Below are 22,648 nucleotides of genomic sequence, written 5' to 3'. Positions count from 1 at the left end.
ACATGTATCTTTTATGACACCAATATCCATGATGTTATGGGAAAATATTCTATCTTTTTATGTACTCTCCTCCTCTACTCTCTGAATCTGGAAAGACAAAATGGGCCTAGCAAAGCAGCCCTGAACCAACTGTGTATATAATGGGGCTCCAGAGCCTTCTAAGCTGGGAAGACTGTGACGAGAAAAGTGATCTGAATAATGGCACACAGATGAACAAGGACAACAACACTGGCCTCGTCCCTAACTGCTGGGCCAGGATCTTAACTGGACTTCTCAAAAGGACATCAGCCCCTGAGAAGTAAGCAGAGACTGATTAAACAGGGCGCGCTAACATCATCAATGATCTGCCTATGAAGCAATAAGCCTCTTTCTGGTGAGTGACAAGTACTGACAGGAGAGTTCTACCAGAGCCAGCCCAGCTCACGGGCATCAGGCAGAGCAAGCAGCCCTGGGTATTAAGGGGGACCGTGAAGAATGCACAGCCCAGAGGCAAGGTCTGATGCCAACTCAACGTGGGCCACGTCACAGCTGCTGGGCTGCAGGAGCGCTTGTCCACACCCGTAAATGCTGAGTGTCTGTGCAGCACCCTGAGGTCGGACACACAGGCATCACCTCCGGCCACCTGTACCATCGCTGAGGGGCTGAGGCACATACTTTATGCCTTGAGCACGCAGACAAGGACATTTAAATTCACTTAACAACGAATGAAGCACTTATTATGAAGCTACCATGTGTCAAGTACTGTGCTAGGTGCTGGAAAAATGAAAGCGAGCAAACCCGCCCCAGAGAGTTCACGGGAGTGAGGGCAAAACAAAGTGGTGAAGAAGGGGGCTTCTAGCGGGCGCAGGGAGGATCTCGGGGAGCACGAAGGCAGGAAGAGTCAGCTCTACAACGAAACCAGAGGCCGAGACAGGTTTCACAGAAGAGGTGCTACGGAAGACCAGCAAGCGCTCACTAGTGAGGAGGGACTATTCCAGGAGGGGACAGGCCGGGCACAGGCATGGGGCCTTTGGTACAATAATTCAGAAACCCCAAGTGCTAAGAGAATGCCTGAGAATAATTAACGTCATGTAGGTCTGTTTAACAAGTAGCGCAGCATTCCTGATCTACAGAGCAGAAGAGGAACAATGAAAACTGTTCCTAAGGGTGGGCAGCTCCATGCTGCTTGCTATGGTGTGTGTGCGTGTGTGCGTGTGTGTGAGAAATAAGGAAATGCAGGAGCAAGGGCTTCAGCTGCCAGCCATTTAACCTCTGTGCCAAAATTCGCCCCTTTCTAAGGCAGGCCATACCACCCACTCAAACTCTATCCTCTGGAAAATGAAATAATGCAATTAGACATTGAGCATCTTCTAGGAAAGGAGATGAATAAGTTGTACTTCCTTTACTTTATGGGATCAAAGGTGGATGAATTAATAATCAGACAAAGAAAGTTTCTTAAGGTTCCAAGCAATAGCAAATGGGCATGTCTAGGATAAAGCACTCACAGTTTTACAAAGGTCGTCATCGTCTTAACGTAGAAATGTAGTACCACTTAGAGGAAACGCTCCACCAAACAGAAAACTCACATTACATGCTTTTTAAAAAATGCCCCACAGCTACCAACTGAGTGAGGATCACACACATGCCCACCACCAACGCCAACGCTGCCCAGGCTGCCGGGGAAAGTCCTATTTGCTGGAGCTCTCAAGGCTACCACTGCTGAGCAGTGAGTGGAAATCACATCTCGGTGCCCTTTCTTTTGACTCTGTTTAGATCACAGTGGTCTTTGAAATGAGAGTGGGAGATGAGAGGAAGGACACGGCAAAGGAGCCGTCCGAGAAGGGCACGTCTGGGGCTTTCATTTGAACAGCTGCTGCCGCCTTCTAACAACGCATTTGTGCAGGTAACATGCTGCCCGATAGAGGTTATTTCTGCTGACTCGATTTATTCTTTAAAAACGGCAGTCCGTAATAAAAGCCACACAGCCTTTGTTGAATGTCTTTATCCACAGGGGCTCTTCTTGTAATTTAAAGGTTTTGAATGTTCGAGGTTTACCACTGACAAGCAGAAAGCCAGTGACAGAAACAAGCTTTTTCAGATGGAGAAAGTACAATAACAGAGTAAAGATATTATGCCAATACATTTCTTTTCAGAGCCGTGGGTTCAACCAAGGGAAATATTGTTCCCAGGACAATCTGGAACACATGACACTCTCAAAGAAAGCCTGTACTTTTGCCTCAATTATAATGATAAATATCGGCAGCAAGAAAAAATGCACAACCCGTAAACTATGCGACATCAAAGCAGCAAAGAGGGAAATTTGGTCAACTTTTTGGATATGTATCAGTGACTGAAACAGATTAGGGGCCAGATTTTTTTCATGGACATCTTGAATTTATCAGCCACATTTGCCTAGGTTTTGAGATATACCATTGGCACACTCATTTATATTCCTTTAGGATTGATACCAAGAAATAACAATATCACGAAGCATTTTCATGATGCCTACATTGCATTCAATGAATTGATTTGCAAAGCAATTCATGCTTTTGCGGAGGCCGAGAGGGAACAATCCAGAATGAACCTTTAAAAAACAATTTGGAAAGCACCATCCACAAAGAGAGGTAAAGGTAACTTTAAAATTCTATTACATAGACTCATCCGACACCAAAAATAGTGTGATAAAAAGAAGTTCTGACTCATCCAAGGGAATGATGATTAAGTAGCTGCCTTTTACCTCCCCTTAAATTCCACAGCAGAGCCTGGTAATCGGCTCCAGTATCTATGCAGTGGTCAAAGAGCAGGCAGCACAATAAAGGGAGAGAATGACTATTCTGGAGCAACCTCGACATGTCACAAATCAAATGCTCTCGCTGCTTCTCATCATTGGAAAGCAGCTCAGAACTGGCTCAAGTTTTCAGAATCCAAAAAACACTTTCATCTTCACAGAAAGATTCTTGGCCATCTTGAAAACCTTAAGTCTTTTTAAAGAAAGAATTATTTTAATTTAGGGGCCCTATCGACACCATTCTGAAACCAAAAAAGCCTTCTCTCAATGGCTTAAAACTATGAGCAGATAGAGCTTTAAAAGGTCAACCCTGAAAAAAGCCACAGACACATATGTAAACATAGGTGGAAAGGTCCCCTAAGTCCAGAGCATACTGAAACAAATGTTATATTTTCCTCACCTGAATTTTCAATTCTTTTAACGTTTGATTAGCAGAAACAAGAAGTGCTTTCTCACCACGAACTTTTCTATGTCGCATACTCCGCCGAATAACTTGCTTTTGATAGGCTATATAATTCTGATGGGATATCTTTTGCCGCTTTGTTCCTCCATTGCTCTAAAATAAAGATGCGAAACAAAGAAAACAACAAAATTATCCACAGCGTGACCCATGCTTGTGAAGTTCATCAGGCAAGAGCAGTTTACTTAGTCCCTCAACCATTTGAAATGCAATGTCAACAATGAGTGGAAACTCGTCAGAGGTTCTCAGCGGGCTCACATCAAACTGGAAAAAGAAAAGGATGCATGAGACATCTCTAACTGCATGTAAGCTCCAGGATTTGAAAAATTATTATAAAAAGGGCATTTAAAAGCAAAATGATAAGTTCGACCTTAAATCAGAAAACCACGTGATAAACTGAAAAACTTTAAGATTACTAAATTTAATTCCTAAACAACCTGAATCCTAATTTGTTTGTATGAAACATTTTCTTCTCTTTTTAAGAATGACACAGAAGCTAAGCATAAACTGCTGAGGACTTGAAAATGAAAGATAGTACCTTAAATTAAGACATCAAACCTACTTTGACTAAAAACAGGACAAGACATTGTGCCTCTTGACATGATCACGAAATACATAGCTCTGCCTATGAAATATTCTTGCAAAAAACATTAAACCTGAATTTAATCAAATATTTATAGCCAACTTCCAATTTACAGAAAATTCAGGGAATAGAGAAATAAGCTAAAATCACTAACATAAGCAGGCGATCAGCTGAATGCAGAATGTGGGACATTCTATAAGAAAGTGAAAATGTGACTACATCAAACTAAAAAGCTTCCGCATAGCAAAGGAAACCATCAACAAAACAAAAAGACAACCTACTGATTGGGAAAAGATATTTGCAAATCATATATCCCATAAGGGGCTAAAATCCAAAATATTTAAAGAACTCAACAACAACAAAAAACAAACAACCCAATTAAAACATGGGCAGAGGGATCTGAACAGACATTTTCCCAAAGATAAAGAGATGGCCAATGGGCACATGAAAAGATGTTCAACATCGCTAATTATTACAGAAATGCAAATCAAAACCATAATGAGATACCACCTCCTGCTCATTAGAATGGCTATTATCAAAAAGTGAAGAAATAATAAGCATTGGAGAGGATGTGGAGAAAATGGAACGCTTGTACACTGCTTGTGAAAATTTAAATTGGTGCAGCCACAATGGAAAACAGTATGGAGATTCCTCAAAAAAATTAAAAATAGAACTACCATAGGATCCAGCTATTCCACTTCTGGGTATTTATCCAAAGAACATGAAAACAGTAACTCAAAAAGATATATGCACCCCTATGTTCACTGCAGCATTATTTACAATAAACAAGACTTAGAAGCAACCTAAGTGCCCACCAACAGACGAATGGATAAAGAAGCTGTGGTACAGAAATACAATGGAATACTACTTAGCCATAAAAGAAAGATGAAATCTTGCCATTTGTAACAACATGGATGGATCTTGAGGGTTCACCCATTATCCTAACCGAAATAAGTCAGACAGAGAAAGATAAATATTGTATTATTTCACTCATAATGTGGAAGATAAAAACAGTAACAAACCCAACATAGATACTGCGAACAGACTGGTAGTTACCAGTGGAAAAGCAGGGGGGTGTGGTGGCGGAGGGCAAAAGGGGTAAAGGGGTACATTTGTATGGTGACAGATGGAAACTAGATTTTTGGTGCTGTAGTCTACACAGAAGTCAAAATATAATGATGTACACATGAAATGTATATAATGTTATAAACCAATGTTACCTCAATTAAAAAAAATTTGACCTGGTCTCTTGTAAACGTCAAAGAGGGAAGAGAAAGGAGGTGGGAAGGGAGGTTAAGCGTTCTAGGTAACAGTGTAAAGCAATAACCAACAGGGCATACCTTGAATGCACACTAATTTGAAGGGAAAAGAATTAAGACATACTTGCAACAGCTGGAGAAATTTGAGAATGGGTAACAGGCATTGTCTCTCTCTACTTTTATGCTGTTTTAAGTATTCTGAGGTGAAATGTCATGATGGACAAGATTTACCCGAAGATACTTCAGCAAAATGTACAGGCATACGTATGGGAACATAATATATACTATACTAGTCTTAAGAAAACATAACAGATAAGAACCAAATGCCTTTCCACAATACTCCTCTAAATGCCTCATCAAGAGGTTAACAAACAGTCAAGATTCTTCTGCTAACCGGGCCAGGGAATGGAAGAAACAAGATTTTTTAAAAAATCTTTTCTCCCTGATTTAATTAAATCTGGATGAGGTAACCCCGCACCCCCCCACCCCTGGCTCTGGTTTCTATAGTCGTCACTGAGTGTCAGCTGTGCATAAGCAGAGCGGTTTTAGGAGTTATTATGGGTGCAGATGCCACATGTTCGTTCCCAACGGAGCCCCAGGGATTTACAAAGCAGAAGAGGATCAGGACGCAACCCCCCAGAGCATTTGCTCAGGGTGAGGCCCGCTGGCTCGGCACTGCACAAGGCCGGGGCAGCTCCAGCCCTGAGCTGAGACAGATACACGGGCGACTCTAACACTCAGAGAAAAAGTTACGTGAATGTGGAAGTTCAAAAACATCACAGTCGAGGAAACATTTTTCTCAATCTCGACTGTTCAAAGAAAAGCTGAAACTGGACCTAACCTCCACAATTACGAATATAAGGAAAAACACCTACAGGAACACAGCACTTTACTTCACAATACAAAACACAACCAAATGATAAGGCCCTGAGCATTAAGCATGATATTTTTAACGACTCTGATTTTAAATGGGCCTAAAAGCTTTTCCCAGAATTATTCTTTCAAAAAAATCCATAGAATTTAAATCCAACTTATCTGACAAAAACCCGCCAATGGGTTTTAGAAGGCTTTCAATTACCTAAGTGATATCCAGTACTGGGTGCATTATTAACCTAAATCGTAGATAAGGTCAAAGTCAAAGGAACCAGGTTGATCTGGCTTAGAGAAAAGAGGAGAAGGAAGTCATTCATCTCCATGAAGGACCAGTAGAAATGCAGCATTTCCTGTTACAGGGGTTTAAAACAGCAATGACAGAAGCCATCTACGTGCTGAGATGCTGTAAGGGATTACAAAGAAAAGGTTTGGGCAGCTGACATTCTGAAGAGGCTGGACATTCTTCTGGGACCACCCACTCTTTTCTAAAGAAGGAAGGTTCCACTTGAGATTTTTTATGGGACAAAAAACATTTAAAACATTCTAGAGTATTACAACATCCAAACAGGGAGAAGGAAGACAGAAGAAAATGATAAAGTATAAAAAACAATTACAGCATAAAAACCAATGTTTCCCAACATTCTCCATCCTATTTGCAGATGCGAAACCTGTCGTCATCCACAACTGAGGTGAGTAATTTCACATCCACTTTTTAAAAATTGCTGTGGTTGTGACCACAACGAGTAAAACTACACATTCAAAAAAGTTAGCTTCCCAAAAATCTAAATCACTTGAAAATGTAGAGTTTTCTAAACAACTCTTAGGCCGAAAAGCAAAGCTTAAAATAACAAACTAAGGACAATAAGTGCATGCATATCAAGCTTTATAATAGAAAATGAATTGGTGACAACAGCCAATAAAAGATCTGAAAAAAGATGGATTCCCAACCGCTGACTAAAACCACGCTCCCGAGGGATAGTAATTAACACAGTATGGTACCGCCAGCCAAGCAATGAAAGAGAATGGAGTCCTAAATCAGGATGGATATGTACACACACACACATTTTCAATATATCAACTAAAAAAGCAAACAAACTGGTTTGTAGATCTGTGACTTGGAAGATGGATCGTATGACGAGAGGCGACATGAAAAAGAGTCGACAGCAAACAGGTCAGAAGGCAGCAAAGACATGCCTGCCTGCAAACTCCTATTAAGAGACACATTGTCTGACTCAGTAATCTCCAAACCCGTCCCAGGGGATGGAAGACACATGTACATTAAATCCACAGATTTTAATGAGGGCATTATTTACTGTAAAAAAATATCCCCTCAAAACTGAAAACCTGCATTCCTATAAAATGGATCGATTTGGTCAGCACGGCAGCAAAGGGGCCCTCCAATGCTGACCGACTACGAAATGCCAACCTGGTAGGGCAGCTTTCACAAAAGCACGGCCGCCTGCCGCCAGCAGGGTGGTGCCCAAAAGGGCATGATTTTGTTCTTTCGTGAGTGTTTTAAATTTAACATTTTATGAGATCCAAAGAGCCATGGAAAACAAATGCTGACATATCTGTACACCAGTTGGGAAACTACAAGCAACATTTACCTCGGAGAGACCAAGATTCAAGTCAAGAGGGCTTTTCAGACTTTCTTAATCAATGCTGAAAATGAAGTAACAGTATCAGTGTGTAGAGACAGGCCAACACGCCCAGCTAGCTCTGCTCTGCAACAGAGGCAGCAGATGGCCATTCTAACACTTGCGTTCCCTCAGGAAGAACCATAATTCGACTACACTGTATTTTAGCAGGAAAGAAAGAAAATAAATATCTCATTTGTTAAAACTAAACTCTAACTAGTGTAGAAATTCCACGAATTTACGGTATCTACAGAATATCCTGGAACATCGTGGTCAGACTTGTTGAGAAGCTGAAACTTATCTACACGATACATCAACCAAACATATTCGCACATTATTTCCTGTCCTTAAGACAATTTCCTCCAATACCACTATGAACATGCAGGATATAATCAAGCAACCAAGTAAAGGGGTAGAAAATGGTAACAGAATACACAGAAAACAGGCAATTTTAATAGAAGAATTTTAAGTTCAACACAATGAAAAAGGAAAGACTAATGCTGATGTGGTCATCTGACCAACACCTTAATGAGAGACCCGAAAATCTTATCCATAAACTCCATTATTAAAGCTATTGTTTATTTTGCTTGTAATGAGGGAATGTGAGTTAAATAATTTTTTCATATTGAAGATCCCATGATTAAGTAATAAGCCAAGATATGGGTCTTGTTTATCTTCTTTTCCAGCTAAAAATTTAATCATTAGATTATATTTTAGTCTTTCTTACTTAATAGCAATAAATATATTAATTCTGGAACAATGTAGTTCATGGCTTTTCATGAGAAACCAGGACACCAAAACTAAGGAGAGGGAAAACAAGGAAGGGAGCTAAGAGCCAATATCACACACACTGGGAGAGGTCCTGGGGCATGGAGCGGCTGCCCTTTGTAACAACGAAACGCAGCTTCCACACGTACTTGATTAAAATCTGGATCTTTTTCTCCATCTGGTTTAGCTTCTTCCTTATCCTCCTCTGTTTCGGAACTGCTCACATTCAGCTCCGGAGCCGAATCCTTCATCACCTGAAGCCACAGGACAACAGAGAGAGAAGCAGGTGAGACCCTAGGAAGGCACGCTATGGAGGGTGGGGGGCTCTGACGGGCCATCTTTATCAAGAGGAGGGACATCTTTCTCGACTGTGGGATAAGAGACCAGACAGAGGATCAAGACTCAAGGACTCTCTGTTTTCTCTTCTTTAATACATTAGTTTTTATCCTACGATTTATTCTGATAGTTAATGTGGTCACCATAAATGTAACTGGTCTCTGCACAACAGTTATCATGATCAGGCTTTTACAATGATGTTATTTTGCAGAAGTTCAAAGATGCTCCACGTTTTTCCGAGGACATTTACTGACAGGCCTTTTCAAGTTCTCAAACAGCGCAGACAGGAGTCCCATGCTCCTTAAGACTGAGAAAATGGACGATGGAAGAAGTGCTCTTCTGCACTATGAAATCCTGCTATCAAACTTTAGCTAAACTGGATACTATTTTATACTGGATAGCAATATGTACAAAAGATTTAAGAAAATTTTAACAGAAAAATTAAGACATTTATACTCATTAACCTCATTTTGTCAGCAAATTACGAAATGAAGGCCTTAGTGCAACTTGTGAAGCAGAACCCTACACATTTAGAGTATAATTTGTAAGTTATCTTTCTAAAACAACATCTGGTAACTATCATCAAAACGTGTTCTATTTTGTCTTTAATTCCCAAAACCTTGGAATGAAATTAATGAGATGCCCAGAGAGCTGGGTCAGGATCTACTTACGAGCCTTCCCAGTACAATAAAAATGCTCCAAATCCAATCCACAGCCCGTGTTGGCGTCCCTGCTCCCACAACACACCCACATCTGGCTACTTTGCCTACCCCTGCAGATCAAGGCGAGAGGCTCTAAACGGGCCTTCCTTATTCCTGTTATGCCCCCACCCATTCCAAACACAATGGCCAGAGGGATCTTTCCAAAGCATCAATCAGATCACACCATGACCTTGCTCGAAACTCTCCGGTGGCTTCCATCTACACTTAGAATGAAATCCCAAATCCTTGGTGCGATGTATATAATTCGTCAGAATTTGGTTCCTCACTCCGTATCACTAACCTCCCTGGAAGGAACTTCACTCTAGGTCCGTGCTCCCCACTATGGTAGCCACTGGCACGTGCATGTACTTAAATTTAAATGAATCAACAATTCAGTTCCTCAGCCAGCCTAGCCACATTTCATGCACTCCAGTCACGTGTGTCTAGTGGAACCACAGGGACAGTGCAGACAAAGAACACTTCTGTCACTGCAGAAAGTTCTCCTGGACAGTGCTGCCCTAGACACGATTTCGCTCTATTGCTTGAACACATTAGGCTGATGCCTTTGGCCTGTGTCCTCTTTGCTTGGAATACGTTTCCCAGGCTGGATCTCTCTAACAGTTCTCGCTCAGGTAAGACAATACCCCCTTGTAACAAGAAATCTTTCCTGTTTACTCCCTAACACTGTCACCTCCACCTCCATCAGTCTCTCACTTTACCCTGCTAAGTTTCCCTCCAAACATTCCTCCCTAGGTGAAATCAAATTAATTTATGAATTATGGGTTCTTTTTGTTTGTTTGTTTTAAAGATTGGCACCTGAGCTAACACCTGTTGCCAATCTTTTTTGTTGTTGTTTTTTTGCTTTTTCGCCCCAAATCCCCCCAGTACATAGTTGTATATTTTAGTTGTGGCATGTGGGACGCCACCTCAGCGTGGCCTGATGAGTGGTGCCATGTCCCCGCCTAGAATCCGAACCAGCGAAGCCCTAGGCCGCCGCAGCAGAGCGAGAACTTAACCACTTGGCCACAGGGCCAGCCCCTGGGTTTATTCTTTATCTTCCTCATTAGATACAAATATTCTTGAAGGCAAGTCCCTTGTCTGTCTTCTTCACTGTATCCCCAGGAGCAAGACCATTCCTGGTACAAAGTTGATATTCAATAAATATCTGTGTATCAAATTAATAATTGACTAGGGGGCAGGCCCCATGGCCAAGGGGTTAAGTTCACGCGCTTCACTTCGGCGGCCCAGGGTTTCGCTGGTTCAGATCCTGGGCACGGACATGGCACTGCTCATCAGGCCATGTTGAGGTGGCATCGCACGTGCCACAACTAGAAGGACCCACAACTAAAATATACAACTGTATACTGGGGGTATTTGGGGAGAAAAAGCAATTGAAAAAAAAAAAAGATTGGCAACAGTTGTTAGCTCAAGTTCCAGTCTTTAAAAAAAAAAATTAATAATTGACTAAATTCACATATAATCACATAACTATGAATTTTCTTTCTTGTTTTTCCCTGATTTTTCTCCCCAAATCTCCCCAGTACATAGGAAAATATTTTAGTTGTGGGTCCTTCTAGCTGTGGCATGTGGGACGCCACCACAATGTGGCCTGATGAGCGGTGCCATGTCCACACCCAGGATCCAAACCAGCAAAACCCTGGGCCACCGAAGCAGAGCGCGCAAACTTAACCACTTGGCCATGGGGCCAGCCTCAGCTATTTATTCATTTTCAATTCTTGTCCAATTTAAATTCTTATGCCAAATAGCTCCAAGGAAACAAAAATGTGATCTCAGGCAGTCCTCAGTGAAAATCCAACAGCAAGTCAAAAGGCAAGCTTGGTCATTACTGGTCACAGCCATAAGAGGGATTGGTAGCTTTTTTTCTAACTTTTTTTTTGGTGAGGAAGACTGGCCCTGAGCTGACATCTTTGTCAGTGTTCCTCTATTTTGTATGTGGGACGCCGCCACAGCATGGTTTGATGAGAGGTGTGTAGGTCTGCACCTGGGATCTGAACTCAAAAAGCCTGGGCCGCCAAAGCAGAGCATGTGAACTTCATTACTTTGCTACCGGCCCAGCCCTGAGGGATTGGTACCTTTTTATTATCCACAACTTTATGGACATAGATGGTGGCTTGAGTGTATTCACGCAGGTCCCTCTGTTGCTGACACAATAAGCCTTCTCTGCATTCTGGACAAAGTTCTAAAAAATAGTAAAATAGAAGTGGCTATAGAATTACTGTCAAGCAACCAAAGATCTAAAAGAATATATTAATGTTACCGGTGAGTATTCATTAAACTACTACTCGTATTTTCTATTAACTGTTGTATTCTGTTATATGCAAATAATAATAATAAGGAAATCCATTTTACTGCCAACACATAAACATACAAACAATGAGATGACTAAATGATAGTTCCCACCTGGGAAGCATTAGTTTCGGAATGCCACATGATCTTTAATTTTAAGCAAAGAACACAATATTAACAAACTCTTTTCTTCCCCCTTAAAATAACTACACGAACCAAGAGCACTATAAAAACTTACTAGGCTCAGAAATATACTGTGCTTCTGAAGGGTTTGCATCTCCCACTTCAGTTCTCGTGATTTTAATTACATGATCCACGACAAAGAGTTTTTGTATCATCTGCCACTCACTGGGCCATATGAGAGCTATACTGTGCAAGAAAAACACAACATGCTTTAAGACACATGGAAATTAAGAAAACCAACACAATCCATTAGTCTCCTGAACCAAAATCATCAAAAGCAGTATTTAATACAAAGGAATCAGAGGGGGAAGATACATCCTCGTCCACAAGGAATGGTAGTTTTTTCATACAAAGGAATGTTACGACTGCTGCGAAACTAAAGAGACTGGAGTTACACGAATCAACAGTTAAATCCCAAAAACCTAAGTTGAGTAGAAGAAGTTAGTTGCAGAAGAACAAAGATAGTATGATATCATTTAGACAAAAAACTTCAAAATATACAAAACATTACTCTGTGTGTGAGGTGTTTTTTTTTAACAGGGATATTTTGTGAGACTGATAACCCTCAAATTCAGGACAGAGGTTACTGTGAGAGAGGAAGGGAGGGAGAGACAAAAGGAGGAACGAAAGAAAGAATAACCACTGAGGCATCTTCAATTATATCTGAATTGTTTAACTTTTAAGCTGGCTGCTGGCATATACTTATTTGTTTTGTTATTATAGGCATTTTCCCACGTCTGACATTTACAACCACCACCAAAAAAAAAAAAAAAGGAAAAAAGAGCTGGGGGGAGAATCTAGAAAATATATATTAATTCTAAACTTCCTTATTGATGTTAACATATTGATATACAAATAATGAACTCCCTAACCGTAGCTTCGTCCAAAGGGAATTTTTATTTACGTGTTTCAATTTTCTCTTTAAGGTTTACAGAAAAGGTCAGAGGCATTCTACCTTCTTTTACATGGTTATTTAAAAATTATTTATTTCAAAAGATAAAATGGTAACATCAGGGGTGAATTTCATAGATGAGTGCTTTTGGAAGCTCTTGAGGAGTGGATCAAAATTTTGATTTTGAGACCCTAGAATTCCAGATGACCAGCTCGGTAGCTTTGCTCTGGTGCCGCACTGCCTTCCTCTTGCTCTGTTTTCTGAAGCCTGGTGATTTCTGAAGGCCCACTGACGATGTAACTATGGAAAAGAGTTCCACCCAGAGATGCTGTCCTGGTGACCAGCAGCTTGTAAGGAGAAAGCAGGGCTCCAGGAAGAGAAGGAAGAAACATCAAGAGCAAGATGGCCTCGGGGAGCCTCTTGCCTCTTATGGAGAAGTCTTTGTTTTTTTAAAAAAGACAAGTGCTCAATCTAGTAGAGCATATAAAAAAGGGAAAAAAACGCACAATTCAGCAAAGGACTAAATTCTTAAAATAGATTGTTTATGTCAGATGAAAAATTTCCTAAACACATTTTATTAATCATTAGAAACAGAAAGATCACATGAAGAGAAGAAACTCACAGTTTAGAATCTTCTTTGGTCATGGAAGCAAATGTGAACATGAGGCCCCCATGCGGACAGAGGAGGGCGTGGTTCCCGACCGCCGACACGGGGCTGCACCGCGCAGGCTTTCTGCTCAAACGAGACAAGGAGGATCGAGACAAGGAGGATCAATACTCGTCACTACCGCATGACTGAAAACAAGATTTTTAAGATAATTATGTAAAATTAAAGATATACTTAAAAGGCTATTAGTAATTAAATGTGTTTCTCAGGATTATTCATTTAACTTAAACGAAAGCTTTCAGCATACGCCAATAAAAGTAACCGGGAAGGGTACCAGGATCAGAACCCATCAATTTTTTAAAATAAAATCAGCAACAATTAAAAAAAGGAAATAGAAAATTTTTGGTTTCTACCTAACAAATTTCCGCCATTCTTCTACAAAAAACTGTGACACAATGTAGAGGACATCCGTGTCCTGGAATAGAAAAATCACATGAGAGCAGCCATTAATTCACTGCATTCTTAACTAAATCCTTTAGGGAAGATGTTTTCCCATATACTGTGGTTTTTCTTTTCCGAGTTCTATAAATAAAATGGCAACATAACCCTCTACCAAGAAACAGCAAACTAGAGTAAATCCCCGATTAGCTAACTAAACAAATGAGGACTAGAGCAGCTCTGGGTTGTTCTCAAACAGCCCACCAGGAATTTGGCAAAAAAGGTAGGACGAATTCTACCCTCTATGGGAATCATCATACCTCTGGCCAGTTACTGAGACATGGTCTGTTTTTGTCCTGGAACAAATTCGGAAGAGAAGTCTTTTGCTCGTTTGCAATCATCTTATGTAAGGCTTCATTTTCTTCCCCTTCCCTTTCTAAAATCTGAAAGAGAATGAAGGATTCAACATCTCCTGCTGACAGCACGGGACGTGCCTCCCCCTGCACCCCCATTAAAGCACAGTGTTCACGGTCCCGGGGACTCAGTGCAGGGCGGAGGCACGCGAGCTCCCCGCCGTCGGCACAGCGCTCAGTACCTTGCACTGCGAACAGCATTCTTTGTAACTTGGGAACTCGGGAGCCTTTGGAAAGTACTGCTGCAGTTTGCTCCAAGCCTCTTTAGAGACAAGCCGCCTTTCATTTTCAGATATGCATAACTCCCCTGCGTTAAAACAAAAAATTATATTTGAACAAAAAAGTCAGTAGTAAAAAAACAACAAATGTTGGAGAGGCTGTGGAGATAAGGGAACCCTCATCCACTGCTGGTGGGAATGCAAGCTGGTGCAGCCACTGTGGAAAACAGTAAGGAGATTCCTCAAAAAATTAAAAATAGAAATAGCCTATGACCCAGCTATCCCACGACTCGGTATTTATCCAAAGAACTTGAAAGCAACAATTCAAAGAAACTTATGCACCTCTATATTCATTACAGCATTATTCACAATAGCCAAGACGTGGAAGCAACTCAAGTGCCCAAGGACTGAGGATTGGAAAAAGATGATGTGACATACATATACAAGGGAATACTACTTAGCTGGGAAAAACGACAGAACTGTCCCATTCCCAACCACATGGATGGACTTTGAGGGCATTATGTTAAGCGAAATAAGCCAGATAGAGAACGACAGATGCCATACGATTTCACTCATATGTGGAACATAAACAAACTTACGGACAAGGACGACAATTTAGTGGTTACCAGGAGGAAAGAAGGCGGAGGGTGGGCACAAGGAGTGCAGGGGCACACCTACATGGTGTATGACAAATATTGATGTACAACTGAAATTTCACAATGTTCTAAGCTATTAGGACCTCAATTTAAAGAAAGCCAATATACAGCCTCCAAAACTCTATTTCCTATTTCTCAAACTTAAGAATTTCTAGGTGCTCTTTTCCTTCTTTTCTAAGGTACTGTAATTCTCTCTCTCTTTCCTTAGTTTCAAAAACCTCCAAATTTTTAATTTCATCTAATTCTAAGGAGCCAGCCGTTCCTTTACAACCTTAATCTAGGTCTGCAGTTGAAAATCCGGAGATAAGCACACGGACGGGCCGGCCCTGTGGCTGAGTGTTAAGCTCGAGAGCTCTGCTTTGGCGGCCCAGGGTTTCACTGGTTTGGATTCTGGATGCAGACACGGCATTGCTTGTCAGGCCATGCTGAGGGGTCATCCCACATGCCACAACTAGAAGGACCTACAACTGGAAAGTACAACTATGTACTGGGGGTCTTTGGGGATAAGAAGAAGAAAAAGAAGAAAAAAAAAGGAAGATTGGCAACAGATGTTAGCTCAGGTGGCAATCTTTAGAAAAAGAAGCACACAGAGCCGGGAGCCATGCATTTCCTATCTCCCCGCCAGCGAGGGCAGCAGGAAAACGGCTTCTAGGGACCCTGGCGTCTCTGTGCCACGGCTGGGGTTGTTCGAAAACATTTCAGCCACGCCCACAATCAAATGTCACAATTTCCTGCAGACTTTATTTCCTCCCCATTGACTGTGCTGCTTTACTGAAACCATCCCGAACTGAAATGGTATTTTCAAGGCTGTGTCCAAACTTCTCAGGTCCATTCTCTTAAGTTACCAACTCAAAGTTAAGCAGTAAAGCAATCTGCTGTTCACTCGGAAAACGATCTCTGGTCAAGATCCAATTGGTTTGCTGTTACTACTGTCATCACCCCTGTGCCCGTGAATCTTTAAAAATCCCAGAAGAGAACAAGAGTACTACTCGTCACCACCGCCATTCCTCTTCCCAGGAGATCCCAGGAATCCCAGACAGCAGCACGCTGCAATCTCAGCAGCCCCTCCGCGGTTCACTGTTTACACACTCCATCTCTAGTTCTATTTTCTATTGTTTCAGTTGTCCCCAACTGATAAACTAGTGAACTGCACTTATGTAACATCTCTAAGTCATCACCCAGAAAACCATCTGCAAATTTCCAAAGCCGTGCATTTGTTTCCACCCCCCGGGCAAGGCACCTCCATGTTTATTAAGAGTAATAAAGCCAGGGGCTTCCTAAACACAGTATCACCATTCTCTGCTTTATGCGCTTTACATAAAACTGAGGATCAGAGAAATTAACATCCCCAGGGTCACCACAGCTGGTGAATAATGAAGCTGGGCTATTTCTAATACCCCAAAATGCATCTTCTTAACTTCCACCTTTCACCTCTTACTGAGCTTTGAATAATCCCCGAAAAAGATTACTTTGCTTTAAAAAAACTTACTACCAGAGAAAATAGGTCACAATGTAAAAATTAACTTTCTTTCTGAGTAAGCTGTTAACTTAAATTTCCTGAGGCTATGAAAATTTATTCCAACATGCCTATACTCAGACACAATTACAGAATTTATTTTTTAAAGGTTAATTAGATTATCCAATCCCAATTTAGTACATCTTTATAGTGAAATATAATGCAGCCATAAAAAAGATTAAGAGAGACTTTCATGACCTGATTTAGAAAAAGCTCCAAGGCAACTATAATTTTAAATCAGTTTCCTTTTTTAATTTTTTTTTTAAAGGACTCTTCCTCTGTATGTACGTGGTATAATCCAATCTGGTTCAGAAAAGGAAAGAGAATGAAAGAAACAACAATATAAACACACACATGTTTTAACAGGATTCTACAGACACTATGGATGCGCTGCCTGGTTTTGACATGGGGATACTTTTACTTAGCAACTGGCTTTGACGTTGGATATGTATTACTCATATGATTAGAAAAGAACAACCCAAATTTATTTCTGAAATCAGAAAGGCATTTTAGTAAGTCATTTTACTGCAGTCTAATTGGTAAAAAATACAAGGCCCTCCACTTTATTTCCTAGCCATGTTTCTATTTAGTTTCATATTATTTAAATAACTACCATGATTTAATATATCTGAATATTGTTTATGACCTCACAATAATTAATTTTTACTTGTGACATGAATTTTTTTAAATTAGACCTGTATCCTGCAATAAAGAACATTGTTTCTTAAATTCAAAAAGAGAAAGCCAATCAACTGAATTCACCCTGTGAGCAACATCTCCCAATACAAGACCAAACCAGCCAAGAGAGGTTTAACTCACCAAACATAAGTGGATAATCTAACCCCCAAACAGTCTTCTGGTAAAACAGAAATCTAGTTAACGATGGGTTTACACTGAATAAACACCCTCCCACCCTGAAATCTAGTTCCAACTCTAATAATGTGGGCCACAAAACATCTGAAGAAGTTGTAAAAAACAAAAAATGAAAGACTGCTCAACTGCTAAGCAAACTAAGTGTAACAAACAAGGTAGATTATAGGAAGGTTACCCACTTAAATGAAGATAAAATGAAGTGGATGAGAAAGCCTGATGCATACATAACACCTGCAATAAATGCTGAGCTCTACGGTAGCAGTAAATCTTCTAATGGGATGTAATCCAGTCATTAATGCACATAAAATCTGTGACATAATAAATCTATACAAGGCTTTAGAAATACATTCAGATTTTGTTATAAAAATATGAAAATTCAAAACAAGGACTTCCAGATAAAAATGTTTTAAAACTGCATTGACTTTCAAGTGCCTCCTGAAACACCATTAGACCACAGGAAAGTGATTTTTTTTAAAAGATATAAAACCATAATGATGGATAAAGAGAACAGAGAGGGACAATAGTAACAAAAATTTTAGAAGCTTAAAAGCAGAGGGAGGAGTCACAAGAAAAACAAATTCTAAATTGGCAAAAGTCAAGAAGTAACCAGATTTACTACACTGCAGAACTGCCACCTAGGCCCAGGAATCGGGGGCACCCGGAAGTGTAGGTAGGGTTTTAAAAAATAGGGGAATGGATTAAAAGTCTACTTAAGAGGCAGTTAAAATTCTCAGTCCCCTCCTCTCCACCCTACCAATAACTGCCCCCTCTGCTCACAGAAGAAGACCACAAGGTTCTCCGACAACACAAAACCTAAGCCCTCTGTGCTGGGGACACACGGCAGAGACAAATGAGGTAATGAGCTGAGATCGTGACAAGTCACTGTTTGCACACAGAATGTGGAGACTCCCAAGCCCTCTTCTCTGTACAACCCCAGAACAGTGGCAGCCAGGTCTGTATTTTCCAGGCAAGAGAATGAAGATGCTTATGGAGAAATGTGAGCAGCCCATGAGCAGATACTGACATTGGAAATTCCCAGTGGAACAGCCCAGCCAGGGCCCCTAACTACAAAGCTCGCAGTCATTAGCCCTCCTACATGCATGCGGCCCCACAGAGCACCTTGCAGAATAAACGAGGGCAGGTCAACGTGAGATGTCACAACAATGGAGACAAAGATCTTACAAGCTGCCAGAAATGGAAGGGAAAAAAAATTACCTACAAAGAATGGCTTTGGACAAACAGGATACTGAAAGAGCAAATCCTTCAAATTTCCGAAGACACATAATTTCAAACAATTATATATCTAGGCAAAACTATCTATCAAGAGTGGTAACCCTGAGCAAATGACTCGCACCTCTCTGTGCCTCAGTTTACTTACTCATCAGTACAGTGGATATGATAATAATACCTACTTCTCAGGGTTGTTGATACACTTAGAAAACCAGCAGGCACATGGTAAACATTCAATAAATGTCCACTAGTATCAGCACTATTACTACCACCACCACCAAACCTCAGGAACAAGGTTTAATAAAACCTAACAGGAGAAGTGGGTTTCTAAGCAAGGTCCAGTATCCTGCATCTCACCTCCATGGTCACGGTACACTGACAAGTGATGTCCACAGAAACAATAGTCAAAAACTATTCTTTCTAAATACTAGATAAAGTATGGCAACAAAACGCCAGAGTTGCAGATCAAGCTAAAGATCTACAAAACAGCTCCCGTGTACAATTCCTGACGGGCTGAGTGGAGCACGAGCCCTGAAATCACATTCAGCTCCGCAACGCTTCCTAGTCAAAACTGTACCACTGAAATGACAAGATGAGACAAGAGGTGGGAGGACAGAGCAAAAGTCAGGGAGTGAAGGAGGAAGATACAATCTGAGTTCTGGCACAGTTTCAACCAGCTGGGCAGCACCGAGCACGAAACTTAGTATTCTCCTACAGATTCCTCAACTCTCAAAATGGAAGCACTTATCCCATGTCCACACTCTGCCATGAAGGTAAAATAAAAGAGTTGAGGGGCTGGCCCCATGGCCAAGTGGTTAAGTTTGCACACTCCACTTTGGTGGCACAGGGTTTCACTGGTTCGGATCCTGGACGTGGACATGGCGCCGCTTGTCAGGCCGCGCTGAGGCGGCATCCCACATGCCATGACTAGAAAGACCCACAACTAAATATACAACTATGTAATGGGAGGACTTGGGGAGAAAAAGCAGGAAAAAAAAAAAAAGCTGATATGTTGATATGAAAGCATCTTTCAGCTATTTACTTCACCGTCCTTTATTTACTTAATCTGTCTACCAATCAGGAGGTCACATCTTCTCCCACATTTGTGCTCCTACTGTACACTATTAGTGTCAAGGGGACAAACCAGAAGGCAGGGTGATGCGATGGGAAGGGCAGATGGGCTTGGGACCACAGAGAGCCAAATCCACATCCCAAGATGACTCCCTCCCCTTCCTAGTTGTGTGGCCAGGAAATGAGAATGCCACCCAGCCAGTGAGGTGCAATGAGCTAATGTCCAGGAAGATCAGTATGAAGTACGAGTTAAGTTGCAACTATTATCACCAGTGTCACCAAGGACCCTGATACAAAAGTGCTTAGTGTGCACGAGGATAAGTGAGAGACATCATGTCCTGGTTCACAATGAATTCATGAAGTAAGAACTAAAATTAGGAATTTATTAGGACAGACAAGAATCCTGAGTATTAGCAATATATTAGCACACAACAAGAAATGCACAGATGTAGCTGAACAGTTTTAACCACTGCCATCCAAACTTCTCTGGGTCCAGTTTTTCTCAGGATAGAGGGACTTACACCAGTAGAAGGTTTTGAGAAGTAGATGCTTGTTTGAATTTCAGAGTTCTAATAGAAAGGAAAATCATGTCTCATATGTAAACTTGCAAGTTTATTAGAAGTGAGCACTTGGGGCCGGCCCCGTGGCTGAGTGGTTAAGTTTGTGCGCTCTGTTTTGGAGGCCCAGGGTTTCGCCAGTTCGAATCCTGGGCACGGACATGGCACCAATCATCAAGCCATGTTGAGGCGGTGTCCCACATGCCACAACTAGAAGGACCCACAACTAAAAACATACAACTATGTACTAGGGGGCTTTGGGGAGAAAAAGGAAAAATTTTTAAATCTTAAAAAAAATAAAAGAGAGAAGTGAGCACTCATGAAGACCAAATAAAACATACATAAACAAATACATTGGATTAATAAGGATTCTGAAATTATTAAGAGTATATATTACACAGCTGCTAGTTGATAATTATCTAAGAATCTATACCAGAAATAGCCCTAATAATAAGAAATACGCAAACACTGTTCTCAAAGTGTTCAAATTAGACAAATACAGTCATGAGAAATAAGTGAAATTCTTCCCATCAAACTTAGAAAGCCCTTCAATGTGGCAAGTGACAAAAAATTTCTTCTCCTCTAAATACAGGCAAATCTTTTTTGGGGGGGGGGGAGAAAAGGTGTGGGGGGTGCTGGCATGAAAGCAGATGGTAAGAGCTAATAGTTAAAAATATCCAAAACAAGTACAGTTTAGAAAACCAGTCACTCCATCATGGCCGCCATATTAGGGCCTAATACCTAAGAGAAAGAGCAAAACATTTAAGATAATATTTATGAGATGCTAAAGTCAGACTAACAACGGAAAATCTATGCTTCCAGCTTACCATGTGGACACAGAATATCTTCATTAAAATTTAATTCCTCTTCTTCTTCTTTTCTTTCTTCCTTTGATTCATCTAATCAAAAGAAATGAAGATAATAACTGCTCTGGCTGTTGTATTTAAAGTTCAAAGTAGCAGAGATATTACGCCGCACAATTCTGAACAAAGAAAACTTTAAAACGGAATCTAAAAATTAGACCCAAGTGATTCCTACACCGTTCTCCCAAGAAGTGTTATATTTCTTTCCCTTAAAAGGGAAGAAAAATATCTGAATGGCAGTTTTACTTTTTAAAGATTTAGGTTATGCAAGAAGATGTGCCTTTTTTCAAATCGAAAAATAATTTACATATCCTTCCATTAATTCTAGTCAAGGTACTCAGAATACTGTGTCATAAACCAAGTTAATCACTGACATGTCATGTCATTTTCACCTACCTATTCTTTTAGGGGTTGAAAAGAAAGCTTTAGAGGCAAATGCAATAAGGACTTAACCTTTAACGTCAAACATACATAATAAGAACTTTGCTTTTCCTGTTAATATTTCTCTTCCAGTATCTTCTTCTCCTACTCGTCTACACCATGTCACCATCAATTTGTAGTTGTGTGTACCAGCAACATGATTGAATAAAAGAAGTGTTAAGTCAGGAGATTAGAATAGTTATCCACGGGTTTACCAGATTAAGTACATAACACATTTTTAATATACTTAATATATATAAAGAATATTTCCTAACCATGTAAAAAGCTCAAGTAGAGAATAGGCAAATGAAGGACATGACCAGATGGCTCCCCTCTCTTCTGTCACACACACATACAAATAACTTCTCAAATACACGACGATGATCAACCTCAACGAGAATTTTGAAAGCCATCCATAAATCCTGACACTGCTAAGTCATTTTTCGTATATCAAACTGATAAAAATTGATGTGACTGGTGTACTCTTTATGTTGACAAAAGAATGCAGAAACAAGCTCCCAATACACTTTCTGGAGGAAATTTATCAATATGTGGCAATTATAAATGCGTATAATTCTCTGTCCCAGCAACCTCTAGGAATTTATTTTTCGGAAATAATTTGAAAATTATGCAAAGGTGCAGGTACAAGGACACACAAGGATGCTTACTGCATCTGTGCTTATATAACAAGGGTAAAAAACTGAAACAGAACACATAAATAAACACAATACATCCACACAACGAAATGCAACCACTAAGTAAAATGAATTGTGCACTTTGACAGAGGAAGAATGCAGAACTGTGCCCATACAAGTGCCATTATAAAAACCTACTGTTGGGGCCAGCCCAGTGGTGCAGTGGTTAAGTGCACACGTCCCGCTTCAGTGGCCCAGGGTTCGCCAGTTCAGATCCCGGGTGCAAAGGTGGCACCGCTTGGCACGCCATGCTGTGGTAGGCGTCCAACATATAAAGTAGAGGAAGATGGGCACGAATGTTAGCTCAGGGCCAGTCTTCCTCAGC

General features: G+C 40.7%; 1 protein-coding gene across 2 annotated transcripts in view; it reads right to left on the bottom strand.

The window, feature by feature from the left end:
- The window catches only part of USP48 (ubiquitin specific peptidase 48), an 87,359-nt gene that overhangs the window by 6,608 nt on the left and 58,103 nt on the right, over positions 1-22,648 (bottom strand). For both annotated transcript variants that reach the window (XM_046661485.1, XM_046661484.1), the window contains exons 15-23: positions 21,173-21,244; positions 14,407-14,531; positions 14,132-14,254; positions 13,787-13,848; positions 13,389-13,499; positions 11,930-12,060; positions 11,478-11,584; positions 8,497-8,601; positions 3,168-3,323 (exon numbers count right to left, since the gene is read on the bottom strand). In XM_046661485.1, coding sequence (XP_046517441.1) covers positions 3,168-3,323; positions 8,497-8,601; positions 11,478-11,584; positions 11,930-12,060; positions 13,389-13,499; positions 13,787-13,848; positions 14,132-14,254; positions 14,407-14,531; positions 21,173-21,244 — 992 coding nt within the window. The remainder of the gene's footprint in view (positions 1-3,167; positions 3,324-8,496; positions 8,602-11,477; positions 11,585-11,929; positions 12,061-13,388; positions 13,500-13,786; positions 13,849-14,131; positions 14,255-14,406; positions 14,532-21,172; positions 21,245-22,648) is intronic.

Source organism: Equus quagga, chromosome 5, assembly GCF_021613505.1.
Source record: "Equus quagga isolate Etosha38 chromosome 5, UCLA_HA_Equagga_1.0, whole genome shotgun sequence".
NCBI classification, from domain to species: domain Eukaryota; kingdom Metazoa; phylum Chordata; class Mammalia; order Perissodactyla; family Equidae; genus Equus; species Equus quagga.
This window is presented reverse-complemented; position numbering and strand designations above follow the sequence as displayed.